Here is an 18,324-nt window from a genome sequence, read left to right as displayed (position 1 = left end):
GATCATTCTGTGAGGGAATATTACAGTATTTGCAAAGAAAAATCTTCAGAGCTAGTGATACCCCAATACGTATTACATGCTTTCTTGTGTTTTCCCCACAGTGTTCCTGAAATAAATAATTTTTCTTGGCTTTCTCCCCGACTTGCCTTCTTTGTGTCACAGTTAGATGGTGTTTTAGGTTGGGGGCAGAATTCCTGGACACACCATCAAATGGTTCATGAGCCAAGAGTTCTTGGGCTATGAGTACCAAGTTCACTAACATGGAGATTCTTCCTCCTGACTCTAAGACGAGGGAAGAGTATATCATGGCTCAGAGATTCTCCGTGTTTTACATGGGTTTCCATTAGGCTGGGAGGTCTGTGCTACTTCATAAGAAATTGGCTTTCAGGCTTAGGTAAGGGGTACCTTTGTCAATGTTATGCCCAGTGTTCATGTGTTCAGAGTCCGTCTACATGGCCTCGGAGGCATTATTTTATTTCCTCATGCTTCAATGTCCACATATGTCAAGAGAAGAATCTGGAGTGGATAATATTAAAGATGTTTTCTTAGCAATAACACTTTAGGATTTTATGATTGCAAGATTTAGAGGCAATTTTTGTTTTAAGAGTGTGTAGAATAATCTGAACCGATAAGCAAAGCCGTTAGTCGAATAAGTGAACCATGTGAATTTAAGAACACAAAAATATCTTATTTTATTTTTATTTATTTTTTGAGACAGGGTCTCACTCTGTTGCCCAGGCTGGAGTACAGTGGCACCATCATGACTTACTGCAGTTTCAACCTCCAGGGCTCAAACGATCCTCCCACCTCAGCCTCCTGGGTAGCTGGGACTACAGGCACGTGCCACCATGACTGTCTAATTTTTTATTTTTTAGTTTTTGTAGAGTCAGGTTCTCACTATGTTGTCCAGGCTGGTCTCAAACTCCTGGACTCAAGCAATCCTCCTGCCTTGGCCTCCCAAAGTGCTGAGATTACAGACATGAGCCAATGTTCCCAGCCTTACTTCTTATAATATACACATTACTTCTTATACTATAATACATACTTTGAAATAAGTGACCACACCAGTTGCTTTAAAAATATATTTGCAATCCGTAGCTTCCATCAACAATAAAAAAGTGTTGAAGTTTGTTTTAATAATTATAGATTACACATGTCCCCTGCAAATGTATTTATGTCCACTCATCTAGAAGACAAATGTTTTACTTAAAGAAAACTAAACACATGGGATTTTAGATTACAAAAAAAAGAACTCGACCAGGTGCAGCGGCTCATGCCTGTAATCCCGGCACTTTGGGAGGCCAAGGCAGGCGGATCATGAGGTCAGGAGACTGAGACCCTCCCGGACAACATGGTGAAACCCCATCTCTACTAAAAATACAAAGATTAGTTGGGCACGGTGGCACATGCCTGTAATCCCAGCTACTCGGGAGGCTGAGGCAGGAGAATCGCTTGAACCAGGGAGTCGGAGGTTGCAGTGAGCTGAGATGGTGCCACTGCACTCCAGTCTGGCAACAGAGCGAGACTCCATCTCAAAAAAAAAAAAACAAAAAAAAATGCAAGTTAACAAGCTATAAACTAAATCCAAATTACAGCAAATTCAGTATTTTGAGACAGTCTCACTCCGTCACCCAGGCTGGAGTGCAGTGGTGCAATCTCGGCTCACTGCAACTTTGACTCACTGCCTCCTGGGTGTAAGCAATTCTTGTGCTTCAGCCTCCCGAGTAGCTGGAATTACAGGCGTGTGCCACCATGCCCAGCTAATTTTTGTATTTTAGTACAGAGGGAGTTTTGCCATGTTGGTCAGGCTGGTCTTGAACTCCTGACCTCAAGTGATCCGCCTGCCTCGGCTTCCCAAAGTGCAAGGGGATTATAGGCATGAGCCACTGCGCCCAGCCAGGAAAGTACTTATTAATGTGGTTTTCCTACGTATAAAAATTAGAGCCCCAGCCTTTTACTATGAGAAAGCCCTGCTGCTGGTAATGTTCTCATCTTAATCTGGATGGGAGTTACATGTGCCTGTTTGCTTAAGGATAATTTATTGAGCTGTATACTGAGAATTTGAATGTTTTTCTTTACATATGTTATACTCCAATAAAAAGTGAAAGAGAAGCAGGGAAAACCTTCCAAGAGCCTCCTGGATCAAGATGAAAGAGGAAATATATACAGCAATTATATAATCACAAATTGCACACTAACAACAGTCAGTCCCCCAAAAGAAGCTTCAGTGTTTTTAATCAAACTCTAGGAAATGTACAAACATAATGAATGACAAACATTTCTCCACATGGGTAGCCAGGAAACATATGTTCTGAAAGAATCCTGTGCCAGCAGTGAGAACCTCAGCTTCTGTAACAGCCCATATTGGTTTCTCAAACCCATCCATGCTTCAAAAGACAAATTGCTAAACCCTATAGTGAAAATCCAACTGGACTCCTAGCTTAGTGTTGACAAATAAGAAAAAATAAGTGATGTAACACATTAGGTCACCTCCCTTTTTGATCAAAGTTTCTTCATAGTTGGAATAAATATATTTTAGCATTTCTTTGGTTCCCAAAATTAGTTCAGTTAAAAAAAAAAAAGAAGAAAGAAAAAAAAAAAAGGATCTGCCTCCAAAACTCAAAGACAGCCCATAAATTTTTTTTTTTTTTTTTTTTTTTTTTTTTTGAGACAAAGTCTTGCTGTGTCGCCCAGGTTGGAGTGCAGTGGCGCCATCTTGACTCACTGCAACCACAAGCTCCCAGATTAAGGCGATTCTCCTGCTTCCGCCTCCTGAGTAGCTGGGAGCACAAGTGTGCACTACCACACCCAGCTAATTTTTGTATTTTTGTAGAGATGGGATTTCTTCATGTTGGCCAGGCTGGTCTCAAACTCCTGACCTCAGGTGATCCGCCTGCCTTGGCCTCCCAAAGTGCTGGATTACAGGTATAAGCCACCATGCCCGGCCAAGAGCCCATAATATTAATAGGATATTCTGTCCAAGTTAAGCCTTCAGTTCAAAACCTCAACCAATACTTTAGGAAGACCCAACAGTGCTAATCTTGGCAAAGAATCTTCCTTCTGCAACTTGAAATGTGGAATCAGTCATTGTCTTGAATAACAGACTTTTATTCATCTTAGTTGGTTGCTTTTTCCACTGTTGCTTCACAGCATGGTATAATACAAAGGGCACATGGACAATCTCGTGTAGCAAGTTCCAAAATGAAGATCCAAAGATATTGCCTATGAACAATTATTAGCAATTCTCCTGACAACACCAGTTATGCTAGCTAGAATCTGGCTATCAGTCCATCCTTCACCTTGTCCTACAAAAGGTTCAAGGCAGTAAAAACAATGGATCCTGGGTCAGAAAAACAGGTTTGGCTCCCTATTGTGCCACTCCAGGTCCTGGAACATTGAGGCTCAGCATGAGCATTAGTACTTCTAGTATTTTGGAGATAATAAAATAGCTTTTGCTTATTTCCCAGGGATGCTGTGCAATGAAATTGATAGAGGCAGGAGGCAGAGAACTCTCCTAAGCAGATACGGAAGGTCCTTAGAGAACCTCTGACCTACCAAGGTCATTGTGCACATGGGTCTTGCCTAAACATGTCCCCAGTGAAAAATTCCATCCCTTAACACACATGCAGTAAGGGAAATAAATCAACGTGGAGCGACTCAGATTAAGGGCCTACAGGTACACTGAAAGGATGGGGTGGAGACGCCAGGAATTCACACCTTTTACAAACAGGGAACCCAGCCCTACCGGGAGAACATAGAAGCCCTTGTATTCAACTGTGTAGAGAGCAACCTGCAACCTGCTTTCAGGACCCCTCTTTTTGCTGAGAGCTTTCCTTTTCACAGAATAAATTCTATTCCACTCACTCTTTTAAGTGCCTGTGTGCCTAAGTTTTCCTGGCATGAGACAAGAACTTGGATCTCTGAGCTAAGGAGTAAAAAGTCTGCATCAAAATGAGATACATGTGCTTCCAGAACTGCAGCATATCCTACTAATGCACCTTCTTGCCAGACAGGAGTTATTTGGGCAGGAAAGGACAAATACATAAGATTGTACTAAAACATTCTTTAATGGTCAGGGCATAACATCATTTGGGTCATAGGTCTGTGGCTAGGTCTAGGTCTAGGTCTGAAAGGTAGATGGATTCAGAGCATAGAGAAATTTCATGAAAGCCCCTGCCCAAGCACGAACAAAGGATTCTGGTTTCACCTGAAATGTCTTGGACAACAATAGGACGAGGGTGGCTTTGTAAGATTCCTGAAAGCTGTTACTGACTTCTGAACCTTGCTGGAGAACTTCATCCCCTAAACTTCAGAACTTAGAGAACATTACAGAAGAAAGAGGCTGAGCAGTTATTCTGCACACCTGTTTCTCAAAAATGCAAGCTCCACCTTCCAGAAACATACTTTGTACTCCAGAGAAGAGTTCTCCACTCTGACCTGAACATTTTCAGGCAGTCCACTGAGGATTAGGGACAGGGACCGGAGACACAAGAGCCACAATCTTTGGGAATCTTGACCCCGAAATCTCAGCTCATAGTATTCATAAGAACAAACGGGGCTGAGCACAATGGCTGATGCCTGTAACTACAGCACTTTGGGAAACCAAAGCAGGAGGACAGTTTGAGCTCAGGAGTTCGAGACCAGCGTGGGCAACACAGTGACACCTCACTTCTACCGAAAAATCAGAAAACAAAATAATAAAAAGGACAAATGGGAGGAGGTCTTTAGTGAAGCATCCTATGGAGTTTCCAAAAAGAAGATGGTCATAGGTTCTGAGAGCACAATGATGAAAGTCAACAGCAGCACTGTCCAATAGAACTTTCTGTGATAAAGGGAATGTTCCCTCTCTGTATTGTGTAGTACAATAGCCATAAGCCACGTGCTACAGTTGAGCACTTGAAATGTGGCAAGTGCACTGAGAAATTGTTTTCAATTTTATTTCATTTTAATTTTCATTTAAGTAGCCACACGTGTCTAGTAGTCACCGTATTGGGGAGTGCAGGAACAGACCCTGGAACCAAATGGTTTGTGTTGAAATCCTGTTACCACCACTTACTTTCTGTGCGACCTTAAGGACTTATTTAATCACTCTAAACCTCAACTTTCCCATCTGAAAAAAAAATAGGAATAGTATTAGTATTTGCCCCGAAGGGTTATGGTAAGACTTACATGAAATAACTGATGTAAAGCATTTAGCCCAGAGCCTGGCAAACAGGAAGGGCTCTGATTGTCATTATTTGCTATTCGGCATGCAGTGGGAGAACCTTCAGCTCTCAGCCCAGTCCAGAAGTTTGAAGAGTTTCATTAATGCACCAAGTATTTTACCTGTAAAAAAGATGTAGGTGGAGCCCGTTTTGGCCTCGTCCTTTCTGCAGATGTAGCCACTGCAGAGCTGCACCCAGCAGCTGAATTCACCTGTGTCCGCCGAGGTGGAGTTGACCAGAGTCAACTGGCCGTAGCGCTCATTCTGCTTGACACTAGGAATAAAACAGACATGAACTCAAAGCAGGTCAGACCTGGCTGGGGCCCTCCAGCTGTCACACTTGGCTCCACTGTTCTCTGGGCAGACTTGCCCCAGTTTTTCTCCAATGTCACAAAGTAATATAAGAATGTGTTTGACTTGTCAAACGCCCCTAGAATTTAAAGTATAATAATAAAAAATAATAATAATAAAAACTGAAAAAAAAAGAAATCAGGAAAAAAATGACATTTTTACATTTTAAAGTTCATTCTAAAACAATTTGAGCAACATGATAGATTATTCGGCTTTTCAGTATAATACAATGAGGTAAATATTTTTTGCAACAATTCAAAAAATTTTATTCATAACCATATTTCTGGATTTTACTACTTTTTTCAGATTTTATGCAGTGATCAAATACATATAAATGTTAATCGTGAAAATGCAATATTATACATTTGTCAAAACTCAAGGAATGAGCAATACAAGATGTGAACCCTAACTTAAACTATGGACTTTAGCTAATAATGATGTATCAATATTGGTACATCAGTTGTCAAAAATGTATCACATTAACGTAAGAAACTGATAATGGGAAAACTGTGTGCAGGACGGGAGGAGGTAAATGGGCACCCTGTATCTTTTTCTGCATTTCTCTGAAACCTAAAACCACCCTAAAAAAACAAAATCTATCACTAAAAACTGCAATATTCTGTTTTAAGAAAATAAAATACGAATATTATTTTCACCATACATTGCTACATATTTTAATAAACCAATGTGTCACCACTAAAATAAATTTCAAAAAAAGAATGTGTTTGGCAGTGGTTCACGCCTATAATCCCAGTGTTTTGAGAGGCCAAGATGGGAGGATAACTTGAGGCCAGGAGTTTGAGACCAATCTGGGTAACATAGCAAAACCCCATTTTTACAAAAATTAAACAATGAGCCTGGCATGATGGCTGACTCCTGTAGTCCTAGCTACTTGGTAGGCTAAGGCAGGAAGATAGCTTGAGCACAAGAATTTGAGATTCCAGTGAGTCGTGATCACGCCACTGCTCTCCAGCCTGGGTGACAGAGCAAGACCCTGTCTCTAAAAAATAAAGAGTACGTTTCTGATAAATGGTTATGTGGAGGAAGCAGAGAGAAAAGCCTCTCCTCAAAGGAAATAATAAATGTCAAAGAGACTTTCTCTTCTTGGGGAAGATAATTGTCCTCAGACCTGCAGTTTCCTTAAGTAAAATCATTGGTGCAATAGCTACGCAGCCTCAGAAGCTCAGCCAGAAAGCCTTGGCCTGGTGTTTTGCTTTCAGCCTGTGTCTCATGAATTCGTTTATAAGCAGTCAACATGAATGAAAGCACACAGCATTATCCAATATCCAAAATCCCTTTCATCAATAAAGATAAGTCTCCACGTTAACTCTTGGAATCTTAGACATGCTACATTATCATGTTAAAACCAAAAACTTTCTTTTAGGAAAAAAATGCATTGGCTGATAAGGTCCCGAGCCCAAAGTATGCATGCAGCCCACTTCTAATAAAGTGTTTAAAGCGTTTGGGCATTTGGACGTTTCCTCTGACCTTACTCTATTATTTCTTCTTTTATTTTTCTTCCTTATCTTTTGTATTTTGTATCTTGTTGCATGGCCAATATATTTGCAAACCCCTTCAGTTTCTTTCTGAAATGAAGAGGGGCATACATATTTATTATTAAACACTAGCACTAGCCAATTTCAATAGTAATTAATTCTATCATATTGTGGCAGAAATCCAGATGTATCAGATTTATCATCTTCACACTGGAGGTTCCCCTGAGGCTGAGAGCCTCAGCACATGGGGGCGCCAAAATAAGCAGTTTTAATCTGGGGACTCATCTGAAATATCCAAATGTTTCGCTCTTTTGAGATCCACATACTTTTATGATGTAGTTGAGATTCTCCAGTTTATCTTGCAGCAGTATCAATACCGTGACCAGTTTACATTTAGCATAGGGCAAAATGTCGGGTGAGTTGGTCCTGAATGCAGCCCTGTTCTGGTTTACTGTGGAATAGCTGGTTTTGTCCACCAGTTCTGCCAAGTGGTGCTTCTGTACTCCCACGCCATCAACTGCCTCCTTTACCCTGAACGAAAATCTCTCCTCCTTCAGGAAGCTTCTAATTAGAATCAACTCTCAGGGATCTCCCCACTTTTGCCTGACATAATTGACTTCCTTGTTCTCTACCCCTCGGATACCTCTGGCTTCCTGTCATTACACTAGATGGTACAAGCTTTGAGGCAGGGACTGAACTGTATTTGTTTTATATTCTCTAAGCAACAAATCTGTGCAGAGTACACAGTAAGGACTCCCTAAACATGAGTGAATTGAGTTAAACCAGTGATGGAAAAGGAAAGAACCTGGAGAGGGAGGCATCCAGCTCCCTATTTTGCAGAGGGGGAAACTGAGACTCAGACAGCAGAAATGACTTCCCTGAAACCCACAGCTTGTGAAACACTTGTGATCAAGTCTTCCTTTAGTCACTTAAGTATGTTCTGAATACCACTCATTAGATAAGAAAATACATACAAAGCCCTTCGTGCAATGCCTGGTTCATTGTATTATCCCAATTATATCTTAATTACAGATAAGTAGTAGTAATCATGAATATTACTATAGCCATGACAAATAGTACACATGCAGCACTGGGGATAGTTAGCACAGTAAATTAAAAAAAAATGGTGGACCTTGGCCAGGTGCCTATAATACCAACACTTTGGGAGGCTGAGGCAGGAGGATAGCTTGAGCTAAGGAGTTCACGACCAGCCTGGGCAACATAGCAAAACCCCATATCTACAAAAAATTAAACATTAGCCAGGCATGGTAATGTGCATGTAGTCCTAGCTCCTCAGGAGGCTGATGTGGGAGGATCTCTTGAGCCCAGGAGGTCGAGGCTGCAATGAGCTATGATCCCACCACTGTACTCCAGCCTAGGTGTCAGAGCAAAACCCTGACTTAAAAAATAATAAAAATGGAAAGATCAATGCTAGTTTTAAGGATGAAGCTAGATTTCAGCAAATTAAAAAAAAAAAAAGAATAGGGAAGGGAAAAAGGAGGCGGCAGTCTCCCCATGCGCACAACAATTTCTGGCCACATTCCCGTAGAGCTCAGAACTGGGGTACAAAATCAGCAGGCAATCAGTAAATTCACTGCACATCTTCTCTGGGCCAAGCATTTGCAAGCACTGTAGTGATAGAAAGTATAAGATGCCATTCCTACTGGGAAAGTAATTAGGCACGTAAAAAATTAACACTTGGGAATAACCCTACCACAAGTGTGTAACCTGCATGCTGTATCTTTAGTAGGTTTGGGGGTGGTGGAAGGAAGGAAATGCACTGGAAAACAGTTCTGCATTTTTCCACCCCCTCTTCTACGCAAACACTATAAAACAGGAAACAAATTATTTAGTAGGATTACAGTTTAAGTGCCTGGATTTAGAATGTCCATTTCTACTAATGGTATCTCATCGTCCAGGCAGCAGGCTACGCAAGGGGTTGGAAGTGACCAAGGGCCTCTGGAGGCTGAGTCTGTGTCATGAAAGGGAGACAAGGATTCCCTGAGCCCTTCAGAGCCACTGTCTATACAGAGATGCTTCATCAAAGACCCTTCCTTTCTGTGTAACCGCTGAACATCACCCCCAGGGATGGAGGAAGTGGAGAATGGTGAGTTTGAGTGGAGCTGAGGTGTCATGACCAAGTGCCAGGAAAAAGCGTTCTAAGAGAAGCAGAATTCACATTAACAGGAAGCAGCTCTGAACACGCCAACATATCAGCTTGCCTCTGGCCTTTTCTTTCTAAACTAGGAGTTCTAGCCCTGACCCACAGAGATCTCAGTGATGGCCAAGTCCATGTTTCAAAGTGAATGTGTTCAAATTTTAAGACCCTGTGTATGTGTATGTGTGTGTATGTCTTCCAACACGCTCCCCTGGCCTTAGCACACACACAGTCTTGCTCCCATCAGTGGAGGCCTGAAGCTTCCTACATTTAGCCCAGGCTGCTCTCTCCTGGGGGTGGCCTAAGTCATGAGATGGCACAGAGGAGGGAGCTGACAGTCCTCAGATACAGGGACCGGTGCATCTTACTTGGGGCAGTGGCCAGGGAACAGTAGTGGGGTCCATTTCCTATCTGTCCCCGTGAAGACTCTGCAAGCCAAGGGCAGGGGTGAGCCCTGGGTTACAAGATAATGATTCATTGGTATTATACCCATACATACTTAATGAGTACAAAATAAATGGGAGGTGCTGGAGAGGACAGGAGGGATGCAGTGATGTCTAGAGAAGTCCCTGCTCTCGCTCCTACACAACATGCCATGAGAACTCCAAGGAGAGTAACCAGCAAGAGCCTCCAGGCCAACAGGGTCTTGGTAGAAAGGAAGGATGTCAACATGGACAAATCAAGGGCATTCATTCCGAGGGAAGGAGATCTCCAGAGAGAAGAAAAAAGTCAGGTTTGTGCAGAACAAAGAGATGTTTTTCTGGACCACAGGTTGGCTGAAGACCATGGTGAAAGGCATAAAATCATGGACTTGGGCCAGGTGCAGTGGTTCACACCTGTAATCCCAGCATTTTGGGAGGCCGAGGTGGGTGGATCACGAGGTCAAGAGATCGAGACCATCCTGGCCAACACGGTGAAATCTCATCTCTACTGAAAATACAAAAATTAGCTGGGCGTGGTGGTGCATGCCTGTAGTCACAGCTACTGGGGAGGCTGAGGCAGGACAATCGCTTGAACCCGGGAGGCGGAGGTTGCAGTGAGCTGAGAATGCGCCACTGCACTCCGGCCTGGTAACAGAGCAAGGCTCCGTCTCAAAAATAAAGAAAGAAAAAATAATAACAATAATAAACTAAAATCATGGACTTTGGAACCCTACTGACCAGATTCAAATCCCGGCTCCACAACGACCTTCAGAGTCCTTAGCTAGGGCTCGTCTTCCACAATCTGGCTTCACCTACTCTTCAGACTTGCAGTAACAACAATGATAGCTAATGCTTATGGAGTGCAGGCATGCTGCCAAGCTCTGTAAACAAGTTCAGGCCTTAGAACAGCATCTGCCACAGAGAAGTGCTCAACACATCTTATTTATTTATTTAGAGATAGGGTCTCGCTTTCTTGCCCAGGCTTTGAGTACAGTGGTGTAATCATAGCTCACTACAGCCTCAAACTCCTAGGCTTAAGGGATCCTCCCACCTTGGCCTCCTGTGTAGCTGGCATGTGCCACCACATCCAGCTAATTTTTTAGATTTTTTTGTAGAGACAGGGTCTTGCTGTGTTGCCCAGGCTAGGCTTGAATTCCTGGCCTCAAGCGATCTCCCACCACAGCCTCCCCAAGTGCTGGGATTACAGGCATGAGCCACCACACCCAGACTCAATACATTTTAGAAATTGTCGTTATTATGGTGCCCCTGGTTCTCACAGCCACATTAAGTTGGAGGTACTGTTTTTCCCCTTTTACTGATTGAGGGCACCGAAACATAGAGAAGCAACTTGTCCAAGTTACTCAGCTATTGAGTGGCAGAGCATCAAATCTAGTGTCACACAGACTCAGGTTACAAACACTTATAAATGAAGAGGGCATGGATTTTCATCTGACAGAAATGAAATGAAGCAATTTTGACTGAGTGATGGCACCTCTAAATAGCTTGTAAAATCTGCTAAGCATAGCCATGCACACACAAACACTCCCAAATCACAAACGAAAATATGAGAGATCCAGTTAAATGAGCTCAGAATTTTAAATTCCACAGTAGAAATGGTACACTGTTTTCTATTATGTCAACACTAAACCATCCGGTAATTGACTAAAAGAAACAAGAATGGGACACCCATCAGTTATTAAGCATCGACCTCATAACTGGCAATAGGCAAGAGATACTTTACTTTTTCTTAATCCCGTAAGATGGCAATGATGAAACTAATAATAATAACTGAAACTTAAGCAGTGTTTAATATGTGCTAAGCAATGCTGTAAGCCCTTTACCCATTTTGACTCATTTGATCCTCATGAAGCCCTGAGAGACACGTGCTATTATTAACCCCACGTGGCAGGTGAACAAACAAGTTGGAGAGGTCAGGTAACTTTCCCGAGGCTACACAGGAAGTGTTGGAGCCACCAGAGAATCTGAAGCTCAGTTTAAACAACTTTCCCAGGGTGCCTCAGCTAGATAAACAAAGATTTTCTGCTTTGAACGCTCTGTGCTGCCTCTGTTGGAAACACAGAGACCCCCATCTCTACAAAAATGTTAAAAATTAGCTGGACGTCACGAAGCCTGCCTATAGTCCCAGCTACTTGGGAGGCTGAGGTGGGAGGATCACTTGAGCCTGGGAGCTGGAGGCTGCAGTGAGCTAGGATTGTGCCACTGCACTCCAGCCTCGGCAACAGAGGGAGACCTTGTCTCTAAACAAGTTTACAAAATTAAAACATAAATATCCTCCTTATTCTACATTCATTTGAAAAATTGTTAGGCCTCTACCACATGCAAGGAACTGTGCCAAGAATCAAGAGCGATAAAGACTCATGGGTATTTGCTTGTCTGTGTTTCGAGTGTTTACACAGGGCCTGTGTTTCCTCTAAGTCTCCATCTCAGAACATGTCAGAGAAGAATGGCTGAATGATATGCAGGAAACGTGCCATATGAGCAGAGTACAGATCCTGGGAAACAGACAGCTGGGTAAAACATATTGAAACTGTCACTGTTTATGTTTCTTTAAAAAAGAAAGAAGAAATATGCATGACGATCTAAGGGAAACAAATATGCAAACTAAAGGACTTCAAAGTGAATATAGTGCTTGTATCAGAAATCAGGCTGGAATAGCTGTATTCCTCTATCACCTATCAATCTATCTATTATCAATCAATTATCATTTATCAGCCTATCATCTACTGATCTATCATCTATCAATCTATCATCTGTCAATTTGTCTGTTGTCCATCTACCATCTATCTCCACATTTGCATACTATCCAAGGAACTATTCAAAATTCTTGCAATGTGATACAATATTTCCATCTCAACAACCAGTTACGTTGTGAAACGTGGCTCAGGTCTCTCCACTGCAATCACTTATGCCAGATTCCTCTGTATTATTATTTTATTATTATTTTTAAGGTAGCTTTTCTTTTTTGAGATGGGGTCTCACTCTGTTACCCAGGCTGGAGGGCAGTGGTGCGACCTCTGTGGGGTTCACACCATCCTCCCACCTCAGCCTCCTGCGTAGCTTGGACTACAAGTGCACACTACCACGCCTGGCTAATTTTAGCATTTTTCTATAGAGACAGGGGCTTCCTACATTGCCCAGGCTGGCCTCGAACTCCTGGGCTCGAGCAATCCACCTGCCTCGGCCTCCCAAAGTGCTGGGATTACAGGCATGAGCCACTGCGCCTGGCCTCCTCTGGATTATTGAAAAAGAAGTCACCCTAAGCACTTCTCCACTACTTCACGGGAGACTGCACACACTACGTCCCTCCAGCCCTGCTGGCATCACTCTCACCCCCGCAGGTCCTTTTCTTGGCACTGCCTGGACTCTGCCCGCCACACTGCAAAGTCCCCCTTCCCTTTTCATTTCCCCTCTGCCACCTGCTGGGGTCATCATTCTTTTTGACCCTCTGACCAGCACATCCAGGTCCTTTACAAAGGAAAAGCTCCTCTTCCTCTTTCAGATATTCCCTAGCCTCTGAGAAAATGAGAAGTGGATATCCCTTTGACACCACGAACCAAAACCATACCTGACACACCAGCGATCCGCCCAACAGAAAATCCCCTCAAACCAACTGGAATAAAGGCCTTAAAATACGCCCAACAATTCCACCCAGAGGAAGAGATCAATGCTAGCTAGATGTTAGCTGCAGCAATGACATTGATCGTAAAAAATGGGGCCATGATCTAAGAGATGGAGAGACCCAAGAGATTTAACTAAACCTACTACAGTATTACAGCCATAACTCACAAAAAATATTCAGGGTAGATTACGTGCAAAGTTAATCATGAAAGAGTTTGAATATTTTGATAATTTTACACATAAAAATATTCACAATATATTAGGTGCAAAGTTAATCATAAAAGAGTTTGAATATTTTGGTAACTTTACACATAAAAAATATTCACAACAGATTAGGAGAAAAGTTAGTCATTAAAGAGTTTGCAGATTTTGATACTTTTTTATACTAAATACAAAACTAGAAGATTCAACACTACCGTGTTAACCATGTATCTTGGGATTTTCAGTGATCTTCTTTTTGCTTATTTATAGTTTTTAAGTTTCTAAATCGAATGAGTATGTGTTATTTTATAATAAGAAAAGAAAAACTGGGCCAGGTGTGGTGGCTCACATCTGTAATCCCAGCACTTTGGGAGGCCGAGGTAGGTGGATTACCTGAGGTCAGGAGTTTGAGACCAGCCTGGCCAATATGGTGAAACCACACATATACTAAAAATGCAAAAATTACCCAGGTGTGGTAGCAGGTGCTTGTAATCCCAGCTATACTCCTACTGAGGCAGGAGAATAACTTGAACCCGGGAGGCAGAGGTTGCAGTGAGCTGAGATCACGCCACTGCACTACGGCCTGGGCAACAGAGTGAGACACTGTCTCAAAAAAAAGAAAAGAGAGGAGAGGAGAGGAGAGAAGGAAGAAGGAAGAGGGAAGAGAGAAGAGAAAAGAAAAACTATAATAAAAGTAAAACTACTTATACAATGCGAAACAGATACTGCATAAATGCGTAAGCGCAATGGCTCATGTGTATTTAAATACCTGGAGGTTAGTTTTACAAAGTGTTGCCTTTTTAAAATGTGAATTTCCAACAGGCAGGGCCACCAAGAATTCCTTTAGAGGCCTAAAACTACTGTGTATTATTTTGTTCTGATTAATGGAAACACTGCCAATTGGAGTATAACACATCATTTGGAGTGCAGCACGGCTGTTTCTTAACCATTCTGCTCCCCTGCCTGTGTGGACCTGCCGAGGCTGTGCCACCTCCCCTGGAATTTAACCCAGGCTCCCAGATCTTAGCAAGCCTTCCTTCTTACTTGGTGTCCACTCTCGGCATCTCTAGTTTTTTCACGGAGCTGCAACTCCACTTGTCACCCAGGCTGCTATCACCATTGACTCTCTCATTTCTACTCTGTCAGCTGACAAATCAGTCTTTCTGGAGAAATGTCTCCTCCATCCCCTTCAGATGCCTTTCATCAAGTATCAGATATACTTCCCTGAAAACCATTTTATCATTACCTCCAGTTCTAAATATTAGCTTCTCCCATTGCACACAGAATTGCACGTTACCACCTCTGCCTGGTATTCCGGCTCCTTTGCTCTCCCAGCCCTTAAGCCGAGTAACCTTGTGTCTTTAGCCATCTAGCTCCTCACCAAACCCAGACACGTCGGCTCATTTCCACCTCTGAGCCCTCCGCCCATCTCTTTCCCTCTGAAGGGCTCTCTTCTTCTATCTGACCAAAACGTGGTTACTCTTCAGGGTCCTATTCCCAAGGAGGCCGACCATGTCCAGTGGCCTTTGTAAAACAGCGGTTAAGAGCATGTGCTCAGGAGTCAGCTTTCCTTGGTTCAAATCCTGCCTCCACCAGTTACTGGCTGTGTGACCTTGAACTATGGTTAAAGGTGACAGTGTACAGAATAGAAGAGAATGCAGTGAGTGAAAGCGGGTTGAATAACTTATCTAAGAGTCCTTACTTTTTACCCCCCTTTTTTATCCAATGTGAGTTAAGTGCAAGTGCCAAGAGTAATTTCAGAGCTGGGAGGGACCTTAAAGATCATCTGGTTGGATGTCTCACTTTACAGAGATGAAGTGACTCATCCAAGGTTACAAGGCCAGCTAGAGGCAGAGCTGGGAATGAAATCCCTGGGGACTCCTGAGTAAAGAGAGTATGGCATGCTTCCCACTGCACACTGGAAAAGAAACATGAGTTGACTGTTTTAAATACATAAGTAAGTCCTAACCAAACGAATGACTTGGACGAAATTTACAGATGATAACTTTCCAGATAGGCGCTCACCACATAGAGAAATGCATAGAAATAACAATGAAACCATCATTCTCGTGTAATTTTTTTTGAGACGGAGTCTCACTGTCCCCCAGGCTGGAGTGCAGTGGCGTGATCTCAGCTCACTGTAGCCTCTGCCTCCTGGGTTCAAGGGACTCTCCCGCCTCAGCCTCCTGAGTAGCTGGGACTACAGGCATGCGCCACCACGCCCGGCTAATTTTTGTGTGTTTAGTAGTGACGGGGTTTCACCATATTGGCCAGGCTGCTCTTGAACTCCCAAGCTCAAGGGATCCTGCCACCTGGGCATCCCAAAGTGCTCAGATTACAGATGTGAGCCACCGAGCCTGGCCCTCCTCATGTAATTTTGACAAGGTCATCTTTCAAACTTTGTGACCATATAATTCAGATGTATATGGGTTACTCACATTACAGGTTGAGAATCCCTTATCCAAAATGCTTGGAATCAGAGGGGTTTGGATTTCAGATTTTTCTCAGATTTTGAAGTATCTGCATCATACTTACTAGTTAAGCATCCCTAATTTGAAAATCTGAAATCTGAAATGCTCCAGTGAGCATTTCCTTTGAATGTCATAGTGCTTGAAAAGTTTCAGATTTTGTAGCATTTCAGATTCTTGATTTTTGGATTAGGGATGCCCAACCCTTACTATAAATCTGGCAATTCTAATCTTACAATGTAGCAGAAGCTCATCAGCACTTCTGTGTGGGTAACGAGAAAAACACGCCCCAGCTCTGCTCAGCTGAATGCTCACAGCCACATACTTGGGAAGAATCGGCCCTGGAAGATGAGTGAGGACAGAGGACAAAGGAGCAAGCCTCTGCCACCCTTGCTAGGAGAACAAGCTGTGAATTACTAATGGGCAGGCGTGCAGGCACAGTGAGTGTATTATGACCAAGTCAGAATAGCGAATGCAACAGCCATGGGGCCTGGACCCATTCACACCCAGCACTGTGAATTCACTGCGGGAAAATCCACCAAATCTCCCTCCTGCCAACGTTTTCAAGGTAATCGCTCATAATAATGCCACTTTGATGGTAAATCTTCCGAATAACATCAGAAACCTAAATAAACAAACTGTTTTCTTGGTGTAGAGACTACAGAGATCTTGGGAATATGGCTTGCTTTGAGTTTACTTTACTAAAAGCTGTGCAACATGAACAAGTCTCTTACGCTCTGTGGCTCTAATCTAGTCACTTTGTAAAATGTAGCGTTCGAGCCACATCAGTGGTTCTCCAAGCTGGCTGCATATCACAATCTTTTGGGGGAGGTTTGATGCTGTTCTCTTTGGCTCTTATTTTTTTTGTACAGAGTCTCACTCTGTCACCCAGGCTGGAGTGCAGTGGCGTGATCTCGGCTCACTGCAACCTCCACCTCCCAGGTTCAAGCGATTCTCCTGCCTCAGCCTCCTGAGTAGCTGGGATTACAGGTGCACACCACCACATCCAGGTAATTTTTTTTTTTTTTTTTTTTTTTTTTTTTTTTTTTTTTTGAGACAGAGTCTCGCTCTGTCACCCAGGCTGGAGTGTAGTGGTGCAATCTCGGCTCACTGCAACCTCCGCCTCGCAAGTAGCTGGGACTACAGGTGCCTGCCACCACACCCGGTTAATTTTTGTATTTTTAGTAGAGACGGGGTTTCATCATATTGACCAGGCTGGTCTTGAATTCCCAACTTCAGGTGGTCCACCAGCCTCAGCCACCCAAAGTGGTGGCATTATAGCATGAGCCACTGTGCCCAGCCGGCTCTTCTTTATTTTATTATTACTATTTGAGACAGAGTCTTGCTCTGTCACGCAGGCTGGAGTGCAGTGGTGTGACCATGGCTCCCTGCAGCCTCAACCGCCCACCCCAGCCTCCCAAGTAGCCAGGACCACAGATGGTGTACCACTATATCCAGCTAAAATTTTTTGTTTGTTTTTGTTTTAAGAGATGGGGTCTCACTATTTTGCTCAGGCTGGTCTCAAACTCCTGGGCTCAAGTGATCCTCCCGCCTCAGCCTGCTAAAGTGCTGGGATGACAGGCATGAGCTGCCGTGCCTGGCCCCTCCTTGGCTCTGCTTTGCACAAGTCTCTACCTTATCTTCAAGGCCTGGTCTCCTACAATTAGGTCATCACTCACTCAATGATTCCATTTGCCTCAACAACGCCTGCTCACAGCTGCCTTCTCTCCTTCCCGTCAGCCGCTCCACACTCACACTTGCCACACGCTGTCTTCTGTTGCTCTGTCCTTGTATCTCGTTTGTCTTTTATCTCACTAGTTCCTAAGCTGCTTGTCGTTGGGACTATTTCTGTGTTTTTTTTCCCCCTCATATGCATTCTGACTTAGTAGACTGTCTTTATATATACATTAAGCAAACATTAATGCTATTTAGCGTGCACTCTCCTCAGCGGACCAACACTTAACTGAAGGCTATGACACACTCACTCTGGTCACCCCTCCGGCTCTTGTATGGGACAGTGACTCCCTCTGCCTCTTTCCCCAGGATGCCTACAGGTGACGTGATATATCGTGCCATCGCACGAGCCACCTGGGTAAATAAATGCATGAGGACACATTTAACATTGATTCACTTGTATCAACGTTGGTTGACTCACAGGGCCCCCAACCCCCTACCTTTTCCCAGCTATGAAGTCAAGTTCACAAAGAACAGTGTGCTGTTACAGGGAAGGGTGAGCTGGTGCTTTCTGACCTCTGCTCCAATGTAAGTGAGGCACCAGATCTCACCTGGGTTCTAGGCAGTGGGATGGGGAGAGAGGAGTGCTTTGGACAGTAGGATGTGATCTGAAAGGCAGAGAGCAGGGGTAAATCACGATGAACTCCCAAAG

General features: G+C 43.4%; 1 protein-coding gene across 3 annotated transcripts in view; it reads right to left on the bottom strand.

Moving 5' to 3' along the window:
• The window catches only part of PDGFRL (platelet derived growth factor receptor like), a 66,129-nt gene that overhangs the window by 16,327 nt on the left and 31,478 nt on the right, over positions 1-18,324 (bottom strand). For all 3 annotated transcript variants that reach the window (XM_054498504.2, XM_054498505.2, XM_054498506.2), the window contains exon 3: positions 5,326-5,477. In XM_054498504.2, coding sequence (XP_054354479.1) covers positions 5,326-5,477 — 152 coding nt within the window. The remainder of the gene's footprint in view (positions 1-5,325; positions 5,478-18,324) is intronic.

Source organism: Pongo pygmaeus, chromosome 7 (assembly GCF_028885625.2).
Source record: "Pongo pygmaeus isolate AG05252 chromosome 7, NHGRI_mPonPyg2-v2.0_pri, whole genome shotgun sequence".
In the NCBI taxonomy this organism is placed as follows: Eukaryota; Metazoa; Chordata; class Mammalia; order Primates; family Hominidae; genus Pongo; species Pongo pygmaeus.
The sequence above is the reverse complement of the archived record's forward strand: the minus strand, read 5'-3'. Positions and strand labels throughout refer to the sequence as shown.